The sequence below is a fragment of the Castor canadensis genome, chromosome 12, assembly GCF_047511655.1.
Source record: "Castor canadensis chromosome 12, mCasCan1.hap1v2, whole genome shotgun sequence".
Taxonomy (NCBI): Eukaryota; Metazoa; Chordata; class Mammalia; order Rodentia; family Castoridae; genus Castor; species Castor canadensis.
In genome coordinates, this window is record NC_133397.1 from 106,337,219 (window position 1) to 106,360,982 (window position 23,764).

At 36.0% G+C, this 23,764-nt stretch overlaps 1 protein-coding gene across 2 annotated transcripts in view; it reads right to left on the reverse strand.

Annotated features, from left to right (window-relative positions):
- Man1a2 (mannosidase alpha class 1A member 2) overlaps positions 1-23,764 on the reverse strand; it is a 126,885-nt gene that overhangs the window by 74,612 nt on the left and 28,509 nt on the right. For both annotated transcript variants that reach the window (XM_074050668.1, XM_074050667.1), the window contains exon 5: positions 23,017-23,097. In XM_074050668.1, the coding sequence (XP_073906769.1) occupies positions 23,017-23,097 (81 nt within the window). The remainder of the gene's footprint in view (positions 1-23,016; positions 23,098-23,764) is intronic.

Here is a 23,764-nt window from a genome sequence, read left to right on the forward strand (position 1 = left end):
TCTTCCTTATTCCTAATATCATTTACTCCATTAAACTCATCTGCAATTCCTACTAAATATTGTCTGAACCCTTTTGACCTATTTTTGTTCAACTCTTTATTTTAACTCTTTAACTCTTTGATATTGTGCTCAGGATGAAGTTTTTATAAGCAGAAGCAACCTTAAAGTCTAGACAGCTGTTTAGGAACAAGTCTGAAGGTCACAGCAAAACAGAGTTAACAAGAGGCAGAGACCCATTCATACATACATTACACTTAAAATGAGCCTAGAGATAATCACTGAAAACTCAAAATAAAATGTAAGATTTTATTGTACTTTCAAGCCAATAAGTTAGCCTGCACAGTTTCATAAATGTTGGCATAAGACACAAGACTATCTGGGCCACAGATAGAGGACTTTACTATCCCTGGCAAAGTAGCAGCCAAAGCCTAGAGCAATCTACATCCACTGTAACTACCCCCACGTCCACCTGAATGTCATAGGGATATTGCACAGAGCCTAAGATGGCTGCCTGTGCAATATAAAAGATACTATGGTTAGGATATCCCTTTATCATAAGCAAAAACAATCCTATTTGTCCAGGATAAGACATTACCTCATCCTATAAGCATAGTTCTGAAGACCTAGGTAAAAAGCATCAGGAACTTGCATTCTTACTATACTCAGGAAAAGTTTGCAGGGATACTCGGGCCTTGTGGTGGATGAACTAAGTTTTCACATGAGTAACAACAGCAGTGGCTTCCTGTAGCAGCAGCTGGATCCACTTTGAAGTCTTCCAACACTCACAGGCCAGCTTTAACACAACCCCCAATTCCCACCCCAAAGAAATCCATAGTAGCTACATGAGCCTGCCAGAACACCCTTGCCAGAGGTCTGAGTTCCAGCTCTTCATGCCCCTTCCTCTTAAAGTTTCTGAGTTGTAGTAATTAAAACCTCTCCCCCACAGTCCTTCTTCAGTCATAGCTGCTTCCTATAAGAGCAACCTCTGTGGCTTTAGAATACTATTGTTAATCAATCACTTACCTAATTAACAACTTTGTGTCCAGTTAATAACTAATTATATTGAACTCTTTCTGTTAAAAATCTGTATGAATTTTCTTGACTAGAAAAGTCTAGTCATAATAGACTAGATAACAAAGTCTAGAACATAACACAGAAAAAACATAAATAATCCATATTCTATTATTATCTGTTATACAACATTTACTTATTTTAAAAAATCAGGAAAAAGAAACAATGTTTAAATCATAAGCAGTTCCTCTATCTTGAACCAAATACAATCAGCCGTCCCGATATGTGGGTCTCCCATACATGATTTCAACCAACCAAGGAAGGAAAATATTTGGGGGGAAAATTGCATCTGCACCAAACATACGCAAACTTTGTCTTGTCACTATTCTCCTAAATAACACAAATATTTGTATAGCATGTACATTGTGTTGGATACTATAATCTAGAGATGATTTAAAGTATACAGGAAGATGTGTAAATGTGCCATTTTATATAAGGGCCTTGAGCATAAGAGGACTTTGATGTCCATGGGAGGTCCTGGACCAATCCATCAGAGATTCCAAGGGACAGGTGTATTATTAATGTTTTGACATATTTCGATCACCATTTTTCTATACAATTAAAAAAACTGTATATAATTTTTATACAATTATTCAATTAGGTAGTTGAATTTTTATTGTCTTTTGCTGCTACTAAAATAAGTACTGCTCAATTTCTACAAAAGTCTAATTTACTGTATTTACTTCCCTTTACTCGTCTACCTATTACAATATGGCTTCTGCCCACATCATTTCACTGAAATGGATTTTACTAAGGATTAGCCACACATTCAGCAAGAGCATATTCAGTCATTACTGACCAGTTCTTTCAACAAAAAATTTCTTCTCTTGTGTTAATAATCCCAAAGTCTCCCTGCTTCCTTCCCTGCTTCAACCTCCTCTCCCCGGCCTTCAATGTTGGGGTACTTGAGGCTTGATTTAGGTCCCCTTCTCTTCCTATCATGAAATGCCTTCCTGGGTAATTTCACATGTTTATTTTCTATTATCAGCAACTGACTTCCAAATTTACACCTCTAGTCAGTATTTGCAATAGCTCCAAAAAATATCTAGGAATTAAGCAGAGGCAAAATATATCTGTAGTGAAAACTATAAAACATTGATAAAAAAAAACTGAAGACAATAAACACACAAAACAGAAATGAAAAGACCATTCTGTGTTCATGGATTGGTTGAAATGGGGTCTTGTGAAGTCCCTGCCTGGATTGACTTTGATACTCCTGATCTGAGCCTCCCTAGTAGCTAGGATTACAGGTGTGAACCACCAGTACCCAGCTCTGGGTATCTTTTGTTGGTTGTGTTGTGTTGTGTTGTATTTTGTTTTGTTTTGTTTTGTGATAGGGTCTCACTACACAGTCCAGGTTGGCAATCTTCCTGCCTCAGCCTCTAGAGTGCTGGAATTACAGGTGTGTATTCCATCACACCCAGCTCAATAAATACATTTAACCTGATTTAAATGTTCCACAATGTATACATATATTGAAGTATCACAAGATAGCCTTTAAATGTGCATGATTTTATGCTATATATCAGTTAGAAATGAACTTAAACTTTAAAAAAGGACTTCTCCACTGATCACCAAACTCATAATATCTTTCTACTGCCTACTTTCACTTAAATATAACCAAATCCCCCAAACTCAAAATACTCAAAATGAATTCATGATCTTGCTCCCGCAATCCAGTATTTTTAAAAAGTTCACAGATAACCACCCCACCATCAACCTTATACCAAAAACTAGAACCCTAGGAAATAGGATCAACTCTTCCTTTCTAAAATGCCACCCAATCTTTTTTAATTCATCTCCCAAATTTCTTGAAATTATTTATATCTCTCATCCTACAATCCCATCATAATCTAAGTTGCCATTATTTCTTGGCCACAATACTTTAATACTAGCTGAGGGAATAAATGGATACACACATACACACACAACAAGTTACTAACTGTTGGGCTATAACTTGCTTTTGGCGCTAAATATATTAAACACATTTTCCTAATTAAGCTATATCAACTTATATTGATAGATACACAGTATTCTACAGTAATAGATGTTAATAATTCATTCAGTCAGTGTTCTGTGGAAGAATATGCAGATCTTTTCAAATATTTGCTACTACAAATAGTACTGCAATGAAATAACCTTTTCAGTATACCTCTATGTATCCACTCTGCTGCTTCTAAATAATAGATTCATAGTAGTGGGCAGTAGGATCAAAGTAGTTTAAATTTTAAATGTTTATCTGACACTACCAAATCTTACTCTAAAAAGGTTGTGTCAGCTTGAATTGCAACAACTTATCATACATTTGTTAAAATTCAACTTATATAATTAACTACATATTAATTTGCACATTTAAAGTACTTTATTGTATATTAAATTACCCTTGATAGAGCCTTATAGGTCTTTATCAGACAGAGAATACAAGAATGAGAATATATTTCAGGCAGACAATTATGAGACACCTATATATAATATATACATATATTATATATTTTGATCAATATAGAGAAATGATGTGATCTAAATAAATCATTTCACAACAGTACTGTTTAAGTGTGAAAATTGGAAAATCTTAATAATAGTGAATAAATCCCTAAGACTGTCTCTTTAACAGCTTTTGACCGCTTCAGAGGTCTCTACTTTTTATGAATTGTCATTCATTGTATCTAACAAGCAAGAAAATCCATTCTATCTTTTGTCTTAAAACTATAAATGCCAGATAATCACTTTTCCAAACCTCCTTTGCAACCAAGACAGCAAGCAACAGGACCTTAGTTTTGCTACTGAGGGCTGAAAAGCAGCAGCTAGAGATCACAGATGTGGAGAATTCATTCCTCCAATAATGGTATCAAGTGCTGTCCAGTTTCTGGAAACTCTGAGAACAGTTTCCAGCATTCATGAAGCCATCAGTGTAAACCACAATGTGGGTGATGACTATAATGAATGAATCAGTTTTATGGTGGCATTTCTGGCTTACATGGAGATTAGAAAGGAAAGACAGTAGGTAAAACACAACCTAACTTATGGTCTTTTTTTCTGCTTTACATTGCAATGCTAGGACCTTTAGTGCATGCTAAATGTAAGTAGTGAGAATGGATGTCCTTTATTCCCAATCCGTGAGTAAAAACACATTTTAATATTTCATCAGCAAAATAGGGTTTGCTAAAGAGTTTTTGTAGCTGTCCATTATTATAACAGACAAAAATATTACGTCCTAGTACTAGTTTACTGAGAGATTTTTAACCATTAATGGGTGTTGCAACTTGTCAAATGTTTTAATGAATTTATTGCAAAGATTACATGATTTTTCTCCTTTATTCTGTTAACTAATATGGTAAATTACACTATGTGCCTTTTCAAATGTTAAACCAACTTCGCTTTCCTAGGATAAACCCAACTTATACAAAATATCTATTTTGCTATTCTTACCAGCTATATTTTACTAATAGTTTGCTCAGCTTCCTACATTCATGGAGTTTACTGGTCTGTAATTTCCTCTTTTATTTTTTGGTTTCAGGCTATGATAATGATGTCATGCTGACCTCAGAAGTTATGAAATGTTCCCTCTTCCTCTGGTTACTGGAAGAATTTACAGAAAACTGAGGTTGATTTTCACCCTTATCTGATAGAATTAATCAATAAAACCATTTACATCTTGGAGTCAATTTTGTTAAGTTTTTTTTAATATGAATTCAATATATATGAAGCTATTCAGACTTTTACTTTATCTTGAGTCTGTTTCTATATTATTTTTCAGAGAATCTGTCCATTTTATCTAAGTTGTTAAATTTGTTTCCAAAAACTCTGTTCATAATATTCCATTATTATGCTTTTAGTATCTGTGGAATCTGCAGTGACAGCCTGACATTGGAAACATTATTTGTTTCTGACATTGGTAAACTGTCTTCTCTCTTTTCTGTATTAGTTTAGCCAAAAAGGTTTATCAATTTTGTTGATACTTTCCAAGAACCAAATATTTTCAGTATCCTTTGTGATTGCTTACTTGATGTGATGTGCCAACTATGTAGGAGGGTGTTAATTTTTAGCTACTTGAAGTTTTTCTTGATGTCCAATTTAGTCCCCCTGTGGTCACAGAACATACTGTACCCTATCTGTAGCTGAATGAGACTTGTTCCATGGCCCAGCATGTGCTGTGCTTAGCCTGAGAGGCACACCACGTGCACTGCAGTTGTTGAATGTAGCATTCTACACACGTCAGTGCATGGAAGATAGCTGATGGAACTTCCAACACATCTACAGCATTACTAATCTTCTGTCTGTGTGTGCTATCAAGTTATTTTCTGATATAAGTATTTAAATTAGCACATACTAGTTGTACAGCAACTTCCTTGTTTTATTTCCATACATGCCTATAATTTACTTTGATCAAATTCACCCCGTATGACTCTTCTTTTCCTCCTTCCCTCTTTTTTAAAGAATCTGAGATACTTGTGCTATTCTATTTTCATACATGCACATAAGGTACTTCAATCATATTCACTCCTTCATAAACCTCTTCTTTTGCCCTCCTCCAAACATGTGATATTTGTCTCTCTCAGTGTGTGGTATTTCACTTAACAGGATGATCTCGAGTTCCATCCATTTCCCTGAAGGCAACATAACTTCATTCATCTTTATGGCTGGATCACACCGTATTTTCTTTGTCCCTTCATCAGATGGTGACACCTAGCCTAGCTTGATTCCACAGCTTGGCTACTGTGAACAGTGCTGCTATAAACATGGGTGTGCAGGTGTTTCTAGTGTATGCTGAGTTACATTCCTTTGGATATATGCCCAGAAATGGTATAGCAGAATCTTATGGTAATTCTATCTTCAGTTTTTTGAGGAACTTCCATTCTGATTTCCATAGTGGCTACATTAATTTACATTCCTAACAACAGTGTATGAGAGTTCCTTTTTTCCCCCTGCAGCCTCACTGGCATTTGTTGTTGTTTGCTTGTTTGATGATGGCCATTCTGACTGGGTGAGATGGAATCTCAGTATCATTTTGATTTGCATTTCCTTTATAGCTAATGACAGTGAACAATTTCATCATGTATTTATTGATCATTTGTACTTTGTCTTTTGAGAACTGTTTGTTCAGTACATTTGCCCATTTATTAAATGGATTGTTTGTTCTTTTGGTGTTCAATTTCTGGAGCTCTTTATATATTCTGGATATTACTCCTTTATCCAATGAATAACTGGCAAAGTTTTTCTCCTGCTCCGTAGGTTGTCTCTTGATTCTAGTAACTGTTCCCCCTTTGATGTATACAAACTTTTAACTTTTGGGAGTCTTTAGTGGTACTGGTGTTGAACTCAGAGCCCCACACTTGCTAAACAGATGCTTTATCAGTTGAGTCACACTGCCAGCCCTTTTTGTGTTGATTATTTTTGATACAGGCTCTCACTTATGCCTGGGCTGGCCTGTACAGCAATCTTCCTATTTGTGCTTTCCAGAACAGCTAGGATGACAGGTTCATGCCACCACACCCAGCCACTGGTTAAGATGAGGTCTTGGAAACTTTTTTCCCAGCTGGTCTTGAACCACAATTCTCCCAATCTCTACCCTCCAAATAGCTAAGATTACAGGAATATGCCACCATGCCCAGTGTGGAAGATTTTTAAGTTGACACAATTCCTTCCATTTGTTAATCCTGAGCAACTTACAAAGAGAGGAATGTTGAAAGAGCCAACGATCCTTGTGGAATTCTTGAATTAAAAAGGGATCACTTTTTAATTCTGCCCATTTTCCATTCATTTCAAACAGCATCCCAAAGCTGTTATTAAATGCCTACAAGTGATATGTTATCTGTTTTAACATTAAAATTGTCTTCCTGATGAATTAATCTTTTAATTATGAAATGCCCTTCATCTTTGTTAATATTTTTTATCTTGAAATCTACTCTGATAAAGTAGTCATTCCTCTCTATGCTTATGGTTCATACATTTTTTTATCTTCAGCCATCCATTTGCTTTCAAACTCTCTGTATAAAGTGTTTTTCTCATAGATAGTGCATGGTTAGATCTTGCTTTTATGCCCATTTTGATGAGACCCAGGGCCTCATATGTGCTGGGCCATGCTCATACCACTGAGCTACATTAAGAGTTCTATTTTCTGTTTTCTGTTTGCCATCTCCACTTTTCCCCCCATTTTGGTTCCTCCATTCCTTCTTGCCTGACCTTTTTTTTTTCCTTTTCAGTTATTTAAATGAGTGTTTTCTAGAATTCCAATTTCCAATTTATTTACTGGTGACTGAGCTATACTGAACTATATGCTTGTACTTTTTTGTTTAGTGTTTGCTCCAGGGATTAAATTATAAATTCTTAACTTTTTCAGTCTACTTTAATATTGTACAACTACATATAAACTGCAAAGCTTTACAACTGTGTAGGTACATTTCCTCCACTGCTGCCTCTTACTCCATAGCTATGCAGCACATCTAGAGTAGGCCTAATGTGAAACACTATTTTTTGCTTTAAGCGAATACATAATTTTAAAGAAATTCAAAGGAAAAATAATCTCAATGATTTGATAAGTATTTAGCATTCATTCAAATTACACTACCCTACACTGGCATTTTTCCCTAGATGCTTTCAAACCTGGTGTTCAGCTGTTTGACCATGACGTGCCTAGGTATATGTATCTATTAATAACCCACTTCTTGAAATTCAGATCTGTCACAAAATACAGGAAAAAATGGTCACTTTTTCTTCAAATATACTTTTCAGCAATTTTTCTCTACATCTGGAACTCCAAATTATATGCATGTTAGACTTTAATATTGTCCTACAAGTTTCTGAAGCTCCATTCTTTCTTTTAAGATTTTCTTCTCCTTTTTTTCACAATGAATAATTTACATTGATTTATCTTCAAATTTAATGACTTGTTATTTCCAATGACAATAAACACAGTAAATTTATTTTGGATACTTTCTCATTTCTAGAACTTCCAATGTCATTCTTTTTCATGGACTTTATTTTCGCTAAGATTTTTATCTATTCAGTCATTTCAGAAATATTTTCCTTTATGTCAATGGGTATAGTTGTAAAAGCTGCTACAAAATCCTTGTCAATTAATTCCAGTAGTTCAGTTACCTCAAAACAGGTCATCACCTTAAAATGTAGTGTCACATTTTCCCTTCTTTTTTTTAAGTACACTGAGTAAGTTTGAATTGTATCCTGGTCACTGTGATCAGTGTTTTTAAGATGACTGACTCTGTTATATGCTCTGAAGAGTGTTAATTTTTTGTTTTACGAGGCACTTAAATAAACTCAACTGTCTCCCCACAGCTGGCAGCAGCTTCACTAAGTAATTCAAGTCCTTTGGCGACAGGCAGGATGCCACTTGTTTGCCCCCCTCATGAATACCACAGGGTTAGCCAAAAAAACCAGGCTTACATGAAGAATTTAAGGCTTCTCTGTGTCTCCTCTCTGCCCAAGATTTTACTCCTAAATTTCTAGCTCCTCTAGTAGCTATAAACTCTGGTCTTCTAATTCAACAAATCATTAATCACAACCACAGTCATCAACTATGAATTGGTACTAGCACCATGGCTTTAAGCACATATGAATGTGTATAAATGTACATATGACCTCACACATTTAAGAGAAAAATGTTGGAGAATGCACTTAAACATATGTATTATGTCAACAAAGCTTAGTGGAACGTTTTGCTCAATTACCAGCACATCTATAGAAAATGAAGAGGTCAAATTTTCTACAGAAATTACAGCAATTTCTGGAGCAAATTTAGGTTTTCCAAAATTAAAGTGAGAACTAATGCAATGGCAATAATTTCTGATACTTAAACCAGAAAATTAGTACTCTAATATTTCCTTTTCTTTTCTTTTGTTCTGGTTCTGTGGATAGCCCATGCTAGATTAGTGCTCTATCACTGAGCTACATCCCCATCCCTCAACAAATTTCTTTTTCTTTATTTAAAACTTTACCTAAAGGACTTTAGGTTTAAAAAGCTACTCTACTATTATTTCTTTTATTTTCTTTTTATTATCTGTGACTATGTACTAAACTTCACATAACACTTTATCTATTTTATCTGACACATTTCAGGTGCTGTCATCCATATAAATTATGTTATTTTACTCTAGAAGGAATGTCACTTTATAACTATTTCAAAAATTAAGAGACAATTCTGTTGAAAAAAAATGTCATACATTTGAGGCTAGGACCAAGTAAACATAATAAATCATCAAGATTTTTAAACATGTGAATATTTAATATAAACGGCCTTTTTCTAGGAAAATGAAATGATAAAGCTTCATATTTATGATATTAATAAATCAGCACAAGAGAGGAACACTTTGTTAGAATGGCATATGACCCTCACTTATTTCTCTATGCCAGAGAATAGACTGCACATAAAATGTTCTTTATTCTAGTTACATACTTCCTTAATACAAGAAAGACACTTTGTTATGTTATAAATTATAGTTAGTTTTCTGGCTGAAATAAAGGAATCTATTGCCCATTCAGTATCAGAATAATGTCATGTTCAAATTATTTTTCTATGTTTCATTTATTTTAGCACATCTCAGGAACTCATTGCTGCGTTCTCACAAAAGGGTATGGATCAGAACTTTGAAAGTAAAATGACCACACAGAAGAGTAAATTGGTCAGTAAAATTCCATTGTATGGGAAAGTCAGAAAAGAAAAACATGTTCTCTTTACTTTTTAAAGCACAAGGTAGCTTAAGAAGTAATTTGTAATCTATTTTAAAATAAGTAAAAATATTCCCTATGCTTTTAACGTAGACATTTACCACAGGGGAAAAGACCAAAGGAGGAAGAAAAGTAAGATAATACCTGCTCAGTCAGGGATTATGTTAGACTCTTTCACATTATTCAATCCTCACTAAACCTGAACTTATTCATATTTTGATTGATGAGGAAATGTAAGCTATAGAAGGCACAGAGCTTGCCTAATACCATATAACAGGATGGGCAATATACAGAGTGGGTAATCAAGACCTCAAAGTACAAAGCATATGTGCTTACCTCCATTTCAAATATTTCTTCTGGAAGTCTAAGGCTTACAAAATTGCAAAACTGGAAACACCTGGTAATTTTTCCATGTTATATATAGTAAAATGTATGTTATTTATTATATAGTTATATCCATGACAATAGCAACCAAAATTTCAGTATTTTTGCCTTAACCTTCAAATAGAGAGCCCACTATGAAACAGCCACAAGTGAAACTTCCCTTTCATAAGATGTTCCATATTAATTTTGGATTACATAGCTATGAAAATTGGTTGGCTATATAAACTACATACAAAAACATTTAGCACTTGCAGACAAGCACCAAAGTTTAGACAGATAGGTACATGATCTCCTTTCTCAAGGACATCATATATCCTCTTATCTGAAAAAAAAGTACCTGAAATTGAAGACATTAAAACATAAAATATCTCCATGTTCTTTCTGTATTGTTTAAAAATGTAGTCCATTTCACCTGTGTCCAAAAGGTGAGCCTAGAGAGGGTGGTAATGTCCTGGAAAGGGCTTTAGAACAACATAGGAAAATAAGGCCAGCTAAGCAAAGGGAAGTGAAATCCCTGAGGGGTCCACGTAAGGAAGACGCACAGTATGAGACAGCAATCTAGTGAGGTCAGGGAACTGGTTTCAGACAGGACAGCAGTACTGCTATAAGTATACGTGAGAACAACAGAAAGCATGCTGTAAACAGAGAAGTATGACTAGTCAGAAAGCTAGAATGAACCTTATAGTGTTCGGTTGTAATTACAGCTACTGATATGAATTCATGGCTTTCAACATACATAGATTGAAATAAAAAACTATTGATATAAAGGCTAAGAAGCATGAAGTAACAAGTAATAGCAGTGTATAGCTGGGAGAGGGATAACAATGTAGAGAGACCGTTTCTGATGCACAGATACATGGGAATGCTTAACGTGGATGGCAAAGCATGAACATAAAAAAAACTTTCCTGCAAACCAGGCCCACTCTAATTACAAGTAATGCTAGAAGAATCAGACACCAGTGGTACACTGAAGGTAAACCAAGCCATGGAAAAACTAAGATACAGCTCAATTCCTGACCACACTGACTCTACCCCGACACCAAGAATGAGGCATGATATTCCAGGAAAAATGTTATTAACTCAGTCTTCACTGTCCCATACACAATATATGGCATTCAATTATGTTATGAAGTACAAAGAAAGCAAGAAAAAATATCTATTCTTCACAGACAAAGCAAGTGACATAACCAAACTTGGAAAGGTTGAATCAAATGGAAAATTGAAAAAATAATAGGTATTTTAAAAGATTTAGTGATAAGTCAGAAAACATGAAGAATTTCAGCAAAGAAATAAACTATGAGTCAAATGAAATGCTAGAAATTTAAATACAACAAAACAAAGCATGGTAAAAGATGAATGACTTCAAAAGGCTCAAAATTATACTAAACACAGTTGAGGGAAAAAAAATAACTGACCTTGAGGATAGGTTTACACAAATGATTCAAACAAACACATGGAGGCAGATAAAGCAGATACTTTTGATTTCTATTCTAGCAGGTAAGAAATGGAAATTACCATGGCATCCTAAAAAGTATAAAGCTGAACAAACTCAAAAAGCAACAACTCCTTTTAAAAATCCATACATCATGGGCAAGCACTGCCCCCAAATCCAAATTGAGAAAAGACAAATGAAGGCAGAGAATCACAACCGATTGGCAGAGAAACTCACAAGATGACAACTCTCCCAAGAACCAACACTGGGCAGGGAATCCAGACTGTAACTGACTGATAAACTGTGCAAGGTGCCATGTGGACAATGTGTAGAGAGAATTAAAACCTCCAGAGGAATCAAGTCACTGGAGGACCCCACACTTCTGTTTTACCTCTTGGAACTCTACCCTCTACCTACTTATCACAGTAAATATTACTACGAGAAAAACCCTGCCACACTTCTTAGGAAGGAGAAAAGAAACCATTTTTAAATATGCCAGACCATTTATCTTCTTTAGATCTTCCCTCAGGAGAAACTAGTTAACTGGAGCCCAACTGACCTAGGGAAAGAGAAATATTCAATTCTAGCCCCCCTCTATCTAGTCTTCCATGTGAAACAAAGGAAATGGCCAACTCCAGTTAAGGTTCCCCATACTGTCATACCTTGGGAGAAAAGGCCGGGGAGTACTGACTGATGGACATGTGAAGTTCATAGCCCTGGGTCATGGGCTCGGTAAAGACTGAGACCAATCGTAGGACCTTAGAAGACCTCCACCCCCCCCTTCCCCGCTTAATCACCATGCTACTCAAGACCCATTTATAACAACTTCTTTTACCCTATACATCATATGATGCTATGCAGAAAAATTACAAAACCTAGTAACTGGCAAAAAAAATAGTTTAAACAAACAGAACAAACATCAGAATCTGACTTAGATGTGACAAGGATGTTGCAATTATCAGGACTCAGAATTCAAAACAGCCATGATTAACATGCTACCGTCTTCAATGGATGAAATAGTCAGCATAAAAGCACATGTGCTCAATGTTCACAAAGATGTGGAATGGTATGAAAGAACCAAAAAGGAACACTGGAGAGATTAAAAAAAAAAAAAAACACTGCAACAGAAATGGAGGCTTCTCATGGGCTAATAAATAGACTGGAAATGTCCAAGCAAAGAATTTCTGAGCTTAGAAATTTCTGAAGAAAACTCCAAAGCTGAAAAGACTGGAAAAAAAGGAAAGAATATCAAATAACTGTGGGACACTCACAAAAAGTATAGCATGCATACAATGGGAGTCTTACAAGGAGAAAAGAGATAAACAGAAGAAATAGTTGAAACAATGACCACCCCCCCAATTAATGTCAGACACCCTTACTCCAGAAAGCTCAGACAACATCAAGAGATCAATGCAAACAAAACAAAACAAATAAAAACCCTAACCTTATCATTATTAAAACTGCAGAAAATCTAAGATAAAGAAAACGTATCAAAAGAAGCCAGAGGGGAAAAACCACCTTATCTATAGAGAAGCCAAGACAAAAACTTACCCAACTTTTCCTCAAAACCCCACACTACAGTTTGGATACAATTTGAGTATAATCCACAAAGGTTCATGGAAACCTGGTACTTAGGGTGGTGATGACGAGAAGAGGTGGAATCTCCCCATTCTGAGGAGCCTTCAGGATGAATTAGTATAGTTTTACGGACCCCTCTTAGTTACCCCAACAATGGGTTCTTGGAAAAGGAGTGAGCTTGGCCCATGAACCATGTGATCTTCTAACACCTGCTCCTGCCATGTGATGCCATCTGCTATGAGACTCTCACCAGAAGCCAAACAGATCTTCCAAAACTATGAACCTCTTTTCTTATGATGTACTCAACTTCAAGTATTTTGTTGTAGGAAAAAAAAAACTGGCCAAGAAAGAAAACAAGAGAATATAATATTTTTAAATTTCTAAGGAAGAAAAAAACACCAACCTAAAATTCTGTATCTTACTGTCCTTCAAAAGTGAAGTAGAAATACTTTCTCAGATAAACAAAAACAAAGGGAATTAGTTACCATAAGCCCTGCCTTATAAGAAATGTTGTTATTCAGAGAGAAGGAAAATTATATAGGTCAGAAATGTAGACCTATATAAAGAGCATCAGAGAATGAATAAATGGAAGATAAAAGAAAAATTTATTTTTCTTAATCTAAACCGTTACCTAACGGTTCAAAATAATAGTAGCAACAGTGCATTCAATTATACACGTACACATACATGTATATATACACATGTGCATATATAAGCAAAATGAATGACAATAAGACAAGGGATAGAAGGAATTGGGATTTGTTTTGTGAGTGTAAGGAATCTGTACCATTCATACAGTGGTGTAGTGTTATTTGAAAGCATACACTACAACAGAGAAAAATGGAGTCACATAAAGTATCCAATAGACACACAGAGATAGAAGACAAAAACAGGAACAACAAGGGCAGCAGACAGAAAACAGTAACAAATACGGTGGATAATAATCCAGGTAAATCAATAATCACTGTGAATGTCAATGGTCTAAACACATCAACTAAAAGAGATGAATCAAAAACAAAATCCACAAACATGCTGTCTATAAGAAATCTATTTAAATGTAAAGACACCTACACATTAAAAGTAAATGGGTCGGAATGGCAGGGAGGAGAGGCAGAAGGAGGATGGAGGTGGTCCAAATAATGTATATACATGTAAGTAAATGTAAAAATAATAAAGAAAGAAAAAATGCCAAAAAAAAAAGTAAATGGGTACAGAAAGGAACACACATCAAAAGAAAACATTATTATATTAATTTTGGGTAGAGCAGACTTCAGAGCAAGAAAAATTATCAAAGATACGGGGGCGGGGGAGCATTACCCAATGATAGAGTCTGTTCTCCAAGAAGACAGGATGCCTAATAAGTGGTGCCAAAATAAGTGAGGCAAAACCTGATAGAGCCACAAGGACAAAAAGATGGCCCACTACTATACTCAAAGATTTTGCTATCCATCTATCAGAAATGGACAGATCCTCAGCAGAAAATCAGCATGGACACAGTTCAACTCCACAGCACCAGGAATCAACTAGATATAATGGACATCTATAAACTACTCCATTCAACAACAGCAGAACACACATTCTTCTCAAGCTTACATGGAATGTTCACCAACACAGACTACATCCTGAGCCATAAAGCACACCTCAACAAATTTAGGACAGAAATCATACTATGTCTACTGTCAGACCTCAATGGAATTAGTAACAGAAAGACAGCTGCAAAAGTAAAAATTACTTAGAAATTAAACAATATGCCTCTAAATTACACATATGTTAAAGTAGAAATATCTACAGTAATTTTAAAATACTTTGATGGAAGGCAACAAAAGTAGTGCTTACAGGTAGACTTATATTAGAAAAAAGATCTAAAACTCAACCATCTAAGCTTTATCTTTAAGAAACTAGAAAAACAATAGCAAATTAAAGTCTGAGCTATGCAAAATAATGAAAAATTCAAGCAGAAATCAATGAAATCAAAAAGCAATCAATATACCCACGAGCTGATTCTCTGACAAGTCCAATAAAACTAGTAAGTCTTCAAGTAGGTTAAGGAAAAAAGATCCAGTAGACATCAGAAGGAATATTTACAAACAACTCTATGCTCACAAATTTGATAATCTAGATGAAATGGACCAATTCCTTGAAAGATTCAATCTGCCAAATTTTATATAAGCAGAAATAAACAATTTGAACAGGCTATAACAAAATGCCTTCTATTATAAAAAATAGAAACTTATTTCTCAGAAATTTCAAGGTCAAGCAGATTTGACATCTAGTGAAGGCTTACACTCTGCTTCATAGATGGCTTCTCTTGTGTGTCCTCACATGGCCTCTACTTACTCCTCAAGACCCTTTATAAGGGCGCTAATCCCATCCAAGAGTACAGACACTTCATTACCTAATCATTGCCCAAAGGTCCCGCTTTAAATGCCACCGCCTCTAGGATTAAGTTCCAGCATGTGAATTGTGGAGGGATACTACTACTCACCCTTTATCTATTAAAGAAATTAAATTAATATTTAATAAATTCTGAAATCAGAAAATACCATGTTCACATGGGTTGACTGGTGAATTCTACCAAACATTTTTGGGAGAAAGTACATCAATTCTTTAGAGTCTCTTTCAGAAGACAGAAGCACACAGAATACTTCCTAACTCATTCTAGAAGGGCAGCATCACTTTAACATAATAGCTAGATATAAAAGTATTATAAGAAAGCTACAGAAAGTATCTCCCAAGAAGTTGCACGCAAAACCCCCAACAAGATATTACCACACTGAATCCAACAACATATAAAAAAGAATGAAAAACAATCAAATGGGATTATTAGGGATACATGCTTCAATGTTAAAACTCAAATAATACAATGCACATGTCAACATGACCATACCAATAAATACAGAAAAAGCATCTCACCCATTCATTTTTAAATTCCTGGTAGACTAGAAACAGAGAGGAACATCCTGAACTTGATACAGATGTCTACCACTCCTTTTCAACATCATACTAAAAGTCCTCGCTAATGAAATGAAACAAGGAAATAAAAAGCATAGGATTGGGAAGAAAGTAAGTAAACCACATTTGCTTATAGATGAACCAATGACAATTGGTAAGTGTTTATAGCTGAGTTGAAGGATGCAAGATTAATATACAAAAGTCAATTGCTCTCCTATATACCAGCAATAAAAAGTGGAATATGAAATTAAATACACAATACCATTTACTTTGCACCCTCACAAATGAGATACTTAGGTACAAATCTAACAAAATATGTGTAAGATCTTTAACAGAAAAATAACAAAACTAATGAATGATATAAAAATCAAACAAAAAAAACTCACACAATTCTGTTTGGAAAATAACTAATGCAAGGGGCTAGTGGAGTGGCTCAAGTGGTAAAGTGCCTACCTGGAAAATAACTAATGCAAAATGAGCTGTGGGTGTGGCTCAAGTGGTAGAGCACTTGCTTACCTGGTATGACACTCAGTTCAAATCCCAGTACCACAAAAAAAAATTTGTAGGATAAAACTGAAAGGTAAGATAACAACATAGATCAGAGAAAAAAGAATCAGGAGAATACGATCAAGGCAGCCTCTGAATACAAGTGAAGTCATGTCTACTGACTGACAGAAAACCCAGATTTAACTCAACACTTATATCGTGAACAAAGAGAAATCATTAAAAAAAAAAACTTCAGCAAGGTAGTGAAGCATGCCTGTAATCCCCCTCACCAACTAAGTGAGACCTTGTCTCACAATACATTTTTTTAACAGGCTAGAGGTAGAGCTCAGCGGTAGAGTGCTTACCTAACATGTGCAAGACCCTGAGCTCAGTCTTCAGCATCACAAACAAACAAGCAAGTATAAGTAAGTTAGGTGTAGAGATAAAACAGATCATACACACACACACACAAAATATATATATATATATATATATAGTAGACAGAAAAACAGAAAAGAGAATGAGGAACAAGATGGTACAAATAGAACACACCAACAATGCAACAGATTTAAGATCACTAGTTATATTGAATGTAAATGATCTAGGCACACAAATTTAAGACAGAATGTCAAATCTGTTATAGGAAAACTAACTTTAAATACAAAAATATATAGATTACTCTCAGCTATTCTGGAAACAGACATAGGAGGACTGCAGTTCAAGGCCAGCCCTACAAAAGTAAAAGAGACCTTATCTCAAAAACAAGCCAGGTATAGAGATACATGCCTGTAATCTCAGCTACTAAGAAGGCAAAATCAGGATGATCACAGTTGAAAGCCAGTCCAGGGGAAAGCAGAAACCTTATCTGAAAAACAGACCAAATCAAAAGACTGGACATGCAGCTCAAAAAGGTAGAATACTTGTCTAATATAGATAGATCAGACAGACAGATAGATAGACAGACATAGATACACACACATGTAGATACATATATATGTACAGAAAGAGAGAGACACTAAAAACTACCTTACATGAAGCGAGGTATTTCAAGCACTCAAAGAAAACAATTTCATTTCTAGGATACTCTACCCAGCAAAGATATCATTCAAAATTGATGGAGGAATAAAAGTCTTCCATGATAAACAGAAACTAAAACAATATGTGAACACCAAGCCACCACCACAGAGAAGACAAAAACAAACATAACCATGAAAGGACAAGAAATATTAAGCCTCAAGAGAAAAGACAAGTATCAGAGAGTGGAACAGAACTGGCTGCACACACACTTCCCTAAACAACAACGGCAGAGACCACCACATTACTAACACTGAACACTAATGGACTCAACTCCCCCATCAAAAGACATCATTTGGCAAACTTTATTAAAAAGACCTGACGATCAGTTGTTTACAAGAAACCCACCTCATAGACAGAAACAAACACTATCTTAGGTTGAAAGGGTAGAAGATTCACCAAGCTAATGGTCCCCCAAAACAGGCAGGAGTAGCAATACTTATATCAGATAAAGTAGACTTCAAACCTACATTTGTCACAAGAGACAAAGAAGGACACTTCACACTAATAAAAGGAATAATACTTCAAAAGGAAATAACAATTTTCAACTTATACATACATAACATCAGTGCACCCAACTTCATTAAACATACACTTTATGGACTTAAAATCAGATAGATCCCAACACAGTGGTTGTGGGAGACTTTAATACTCCTCTATCACCAATAGATAGATCATCTAGACAAAAAAAGAAAAATCAACAAATTCTAGAATTGAAAAACACCATAGATCTAACAGACCTAACAGATGTCTACAGAATATTCCATCCTTGTAACAGTACAATATACATTCTTCTTATCAGCCAATGGAATGTTCTCCAAAATAGATCACATCCTAGGGCACAAAGCAAGTCTCAACAAATAAAGGAAATCGAAATAAGCCCCTGCATACTGTCTGACCACAGTAAAACTAGAACAACAGCAAAAGCAGCAGCAAAATATACTCAAACAACTGGAGGCTGAACAACAACGCTGCTCAGTGATCAGTGTGGGTCATAGAAGAAATAAGTGAGGAAATCAAAATGTTCATAGAATTTAATGAAAATGAAAACACAACCTATAAGAACCTGTGGGACACAGCAAAGGCAGTCTTAAGGAGAAAGTTTATAGCCATGAGTGCATATATTAAAAAGACAGAAAGAGCTCAAATAAACAACCTACTGTTATATCTCAAACTCCTAGAAAACAAGAACAAGCTAAATCCAAAACAAGTAGGAGAAAAATAATAAAAATAAGGGTAAAAACCAAAGAAATAGAGACAAAAAAAAAAAAACAAAGAACCAACAAAACAAAAAGCTGGCCTTGAAAAAATAAAAAACATTGATAAACCCCTGGCAAATCTGACTAAAATGAGGAGAAAAAAAAGACCAAACTTTAAAACTAGCAATGTAAAAGGGAAGATACCAACAAACACCAAGGAAACCCAGGGAATCATCAGGGACTACTATGAAAAATGTATGTTCAAATAAATTGGAAAATCTAGAAGAAACAATTTTCTACATATATATGACCATTCAAAAATTGAACAAAGAGGAAAGTAATCACATAAACAGACCTATTACATACAATGAAATTGAAGCAGCAATAAAGAGTCTCCAAAAAAAAGAAAAGTCCAGGCCTTGACAGATTCTCTGCTGAATTCCATCAGACCTTTAAAAAGGAACTAACAACAACATTCCTTAAACTATTCCACAAAATAGAAAGGGAAGGAACACTGAATAACTCATTCTATGAAGCCAGTATTACACTCATCACAAAACCGGAGGACACAACAAAAAAAAAACCAAAATTATGGGCCAATTTCTCTAATGAACATAGATGCAAAAATCCTCAATAAAATAATGGCAACCCGAATACAACAGCATATCAGAAAGATCACATACCACAACCAAGTCGGCTTCATCACAGGGATGCAGGGATGCTTCAACATACACAAATCATTAAATGTAATACAGCACATTAACAAAGCAAAGACAAAAACCACTTGCTCATCTCAATAAATATAGAAAAAGCCTTCAATAAAATTCAACATCGGTTCATGATAAAAGCTCTGATGAAACTAGGAATAGAAAGAATGTACCTCAACATAATAAAGGCTACATATGACAAACCCATAGCCAACCTAATACTTAATGGAGAAAAACTGAAACCATTTCCCATAAGGCCAGCAGACCTATTCAACATAGTCTTGGAATTCCTAGCTAGAGCAGTAAGACAGGAAGAAGAAATAAAAGGAATACAAAGAGGTAAGGAAGAAGTCAAACTATCCCTGTTTGCAGATGACATGATTTTATACCTAAAAGACCCAAAAAGTCCACCAAAAAACTCCTACACACTATAAACAGCTTCATCAAAGTAACAGTATACAAAATCAATTTATAAAAATCAGTAGCTATTCTATATACCAACAATGAACAGATAGAGAAAGAATACAGGAAAACAGTTCCATTTACAATAGCCTTAAAAAAAAATCAAATACGTAGGAGTAAACTTAACAAAGGATGTGAATGACCTCTACAAGGAGAACTACAAACCCCTGAAGAAAGAGATCAAGGAAGACTACAGAAGGTGGAAAGATCTCCCATGCTCATGAATTGGCTGAATCAACATAGTAAAAATGGCTACACTGCCAAAAGCAATCTACATGTTCAATACAATTGCCATCAAAATCTCAATGACATTCACCACAGAGACTGAAAAATCTATCCTATAGTTCATTTGGAAAGACAAGAGACCACAAATAGCCAAGGCAATATTGAGCAAAAAAACCAATGCCGGTGGTATCACAATATCCAACTTCAAACTATACTACAAAGCCACAGCAATAAAAACAGCATGGCGCTGGCATAAAAACAGATATAAAGACCAGTGGAACAGTACAGATGACCAGATATGAATCCATGAAGCTATGCCCAAATAATTTTTGACAAAGTTGCCAAAAATATAAGCTGGAAAAAAGACAGCCTCTTCAACAAATGTTGCTGGGAAAATTGGTTCTCTGCCTGCAGAAAACTGAAACTAGATCCATGTTTGTTACCCTGCACAAGTAACAACTCAAAGTGGATTAAGGATCTTAGTATCAATCCGAAACCTTGAAGCTAGTACAGGAAAGAGCAGGGAATACACTGGAAGCAACAGGTATAGACAGACTTCCTCAGTAGAACTCAAGTGGCTCAGCAACTAAGACAAAGGATGGACATGAAATTAAAAAGCTTCTGCACAATAAGAGAAATGGTCTCTAAATTGAAGAGGCCACCTACAGAATGGGAGAAAAATCTTTGCCAGCTATACATCAGACAAGGGACTGATAACCAGAATATACCAGGAGCTCAAAAAACTAAACTCCCCAAAAATCAATGAACCAATAAAGAAATGGGCAAATGAACTGAACAGAGCTTTTCCAAAGGAAGAAGTCAAAATGGCTAAAAAACACATGAAAAATGCTCACCATCCTTAGCCATAAAGGAAATGCAAATCAAAAGCACACTAAGATTCCTCACTCCTGTTAGAACAGCCATCATCAAGAACACCAGTGACAAATGTTGTGAGGCATGATGGAGACGCTGACTATGGAACTCTCTGCTCACAAGGTCAAACTGAGTCTGGACTATGACGGAGGCCAACTTTTTGCCTAGTTCTATACTGTCTACCCTGTCAGGGCAAGGAGCATCTGGGATGATGCCTGTGGGTACTGACAGTGAAGAAGCCTTCTTGGAAGGCCTGACAGTAATGTGCAGAGCAGGGCTGATCTTTACTTCTAGGTGCCTGGCCACTCCTACGAAAATAAGCTGATACTTAATGGCTGTTTGGAACTGCCTCTTCAACTGACATGACACAGTCAGATGTTGTGGGGAAATGCAGGCAAGAGAGTAATGCTGGAGAACACTAGCAGGGTCAGTTCTTGGTTACACAGAAGGAAGGGCACCCCCACCCCCCGGCCCAGTGGTACAAGGAGGCATTCAGTGTGAAGACGTATCATGGAACAGACTGTACCTTAGGAGCTGCAGTCAGTCACAGAACACACCAAACAGTCACTGCTTCAGTGAAGACCCACAGTCCTGGCACCTCACCCCTCTCCTCTGGAAAACTCCACAGGTCTGCTGTGACTTCTGACCCAGTTCCTGACTGACACTCCCAGGGAATCCTCAATCTGATTGCCCTCCACAGCCCTGAAACTCCACTAATCCTTCTAGTTCCTTCTCATTCTTTTTGCAGTCTAAGAGCAAGGCTCCCAGCGGATTTAGATGTAGGACAAGGTACGTCCTCTTCCATTTTAGACTGCATTACACTCCCATGCTGTCCTGTTCCCATAGTTTTCTCTTCAACTTCCAAGCTCTTTGCTGTAAATATACTTCAGGTTAAAACAGGAAAAGGAATGTGCAGAGTGTCTCCTCCCTTCTAACTGGCCTTCTTCCCAGAAGCCCACATGCCCAGAAGGGGAGGGGAGGAGAGTTCTTTCTACAGAATGAGTGGGGATGATAGGTGGACACACGCAGTCTCAGCTGCAGCCCCACTTACTGGCCTCAGCATGTTCTCCCATTCTTACTGTTCTGTCTTACACCTTGGGAAAGAGATAGGGAACAGCTTATAGGGAGACAGAGCAGAAAAAGCAGTGATTTCAACTTTACTGGTAGGACGTACAAAATTCTGTACTTTAGTCACAGCTTCATTTATATTGTGATCCTGGCATACCTCCTAAGTGGCTAGAATTATAGGCTTGAGCCACAATGTCCTGCTAAAATACTTTTAAAATAAAATATATTCATATATTTGCAGTTTTCCATCACTATAGGTCTGAAGTATGTCCCTGTACACTTACCAACAATTCCAGAAAGAAGAATTCAGACTTGCATTTTTAAATTGTTATTCATAGCAATAAACTGCATTCAATTTCTAAACAAGAAGTTTTAATAATTATTATCACTTATTATTTATTTGGCCTTAGGAGGATCTGTATTCATTATTTATTTGGCCTTAGGAGGATCTGTATTCATTCTTCCTGATTCACCCCTTAATATGGCACTTAGTAGTTTCTTCCCCACCCCACCCTCTTTGTTTAGACCATGCAGCAAATAAGTATGATGGCAAAATCCTGCAGGATGATCACTTGTGCAAAGGACACATGATATATAGAAACCAGGACCTGTGGCAAGTCCTGCTGCACTATTTTGCATATGGAAGCTAAGTCACTCCCAGGAACAGCTCCACCTCAAGCAGCCAGTTCTTTCAGCAGACCTTCAGAGCAGTTCAGTAATGTTCAAGCTAGGAAGCCAACAGGCCACTAGGGAAGGCTTTTATTTTATTATACTCCACTCGAACTCCCTCCCCCAAATGATGCGTAACTTGGCTTTTACTCACCTCTTCTCCTGAAAGGTAATATGCTGCAAGGAGGCCTCCAATAAATCGAATGTTGACTTCAAACACAGACACTTCCGAATTCTGTGAAAACATATTGAGAACATTCACATATATGACACTTTACAGTTTTTGGAATATTTTCATACTTCATTTGTTTCTCAGAAACACTAAGAATGTTTCTTTACTTTCTGCATCTTCACTTCCCATTGTCCATCTGTTAATGCTACTGAAACTCCTCCATTACTGTCACCACAGCTTCCTAGCTGGGAAAGCAAGGGGCCAGTTTCACTTGCCTCATGCATACCCTGCAGCAGGGACACATTCAAAACCACTGACTCCTGTGCCTCTTCATGAATACTCCCACTTTCTGAATCCTGGAAGAGCATCCTCCCACCCATTCCATCCTTTTGCTCCAATCACTACAGCATAATTATTATTTTTGTCTTTTCATGAATTTTAAATATTTTCCCTAGTATATATAAATAACTTAGTAAATGTTAAAGGAGGCACCAAAGTGGTAGAATTGTAGATGACTGAATTAATAATGTTGAGAAAACCAGCTCCTCAGTAAAAAATTAATGTAGACACATCATATATGTATCAAAAAGATCAAATGATTTAGAAATGTAAAATTAGAAAGCAGGTGCTATGTTAAGCACAGAATCAATAGTTTTGGTGACAAACTGATGATGAAAACTCTCCTAAAATGCAAATTAGTTGTAAGAACACAAGTCATGAGCAAAACTAA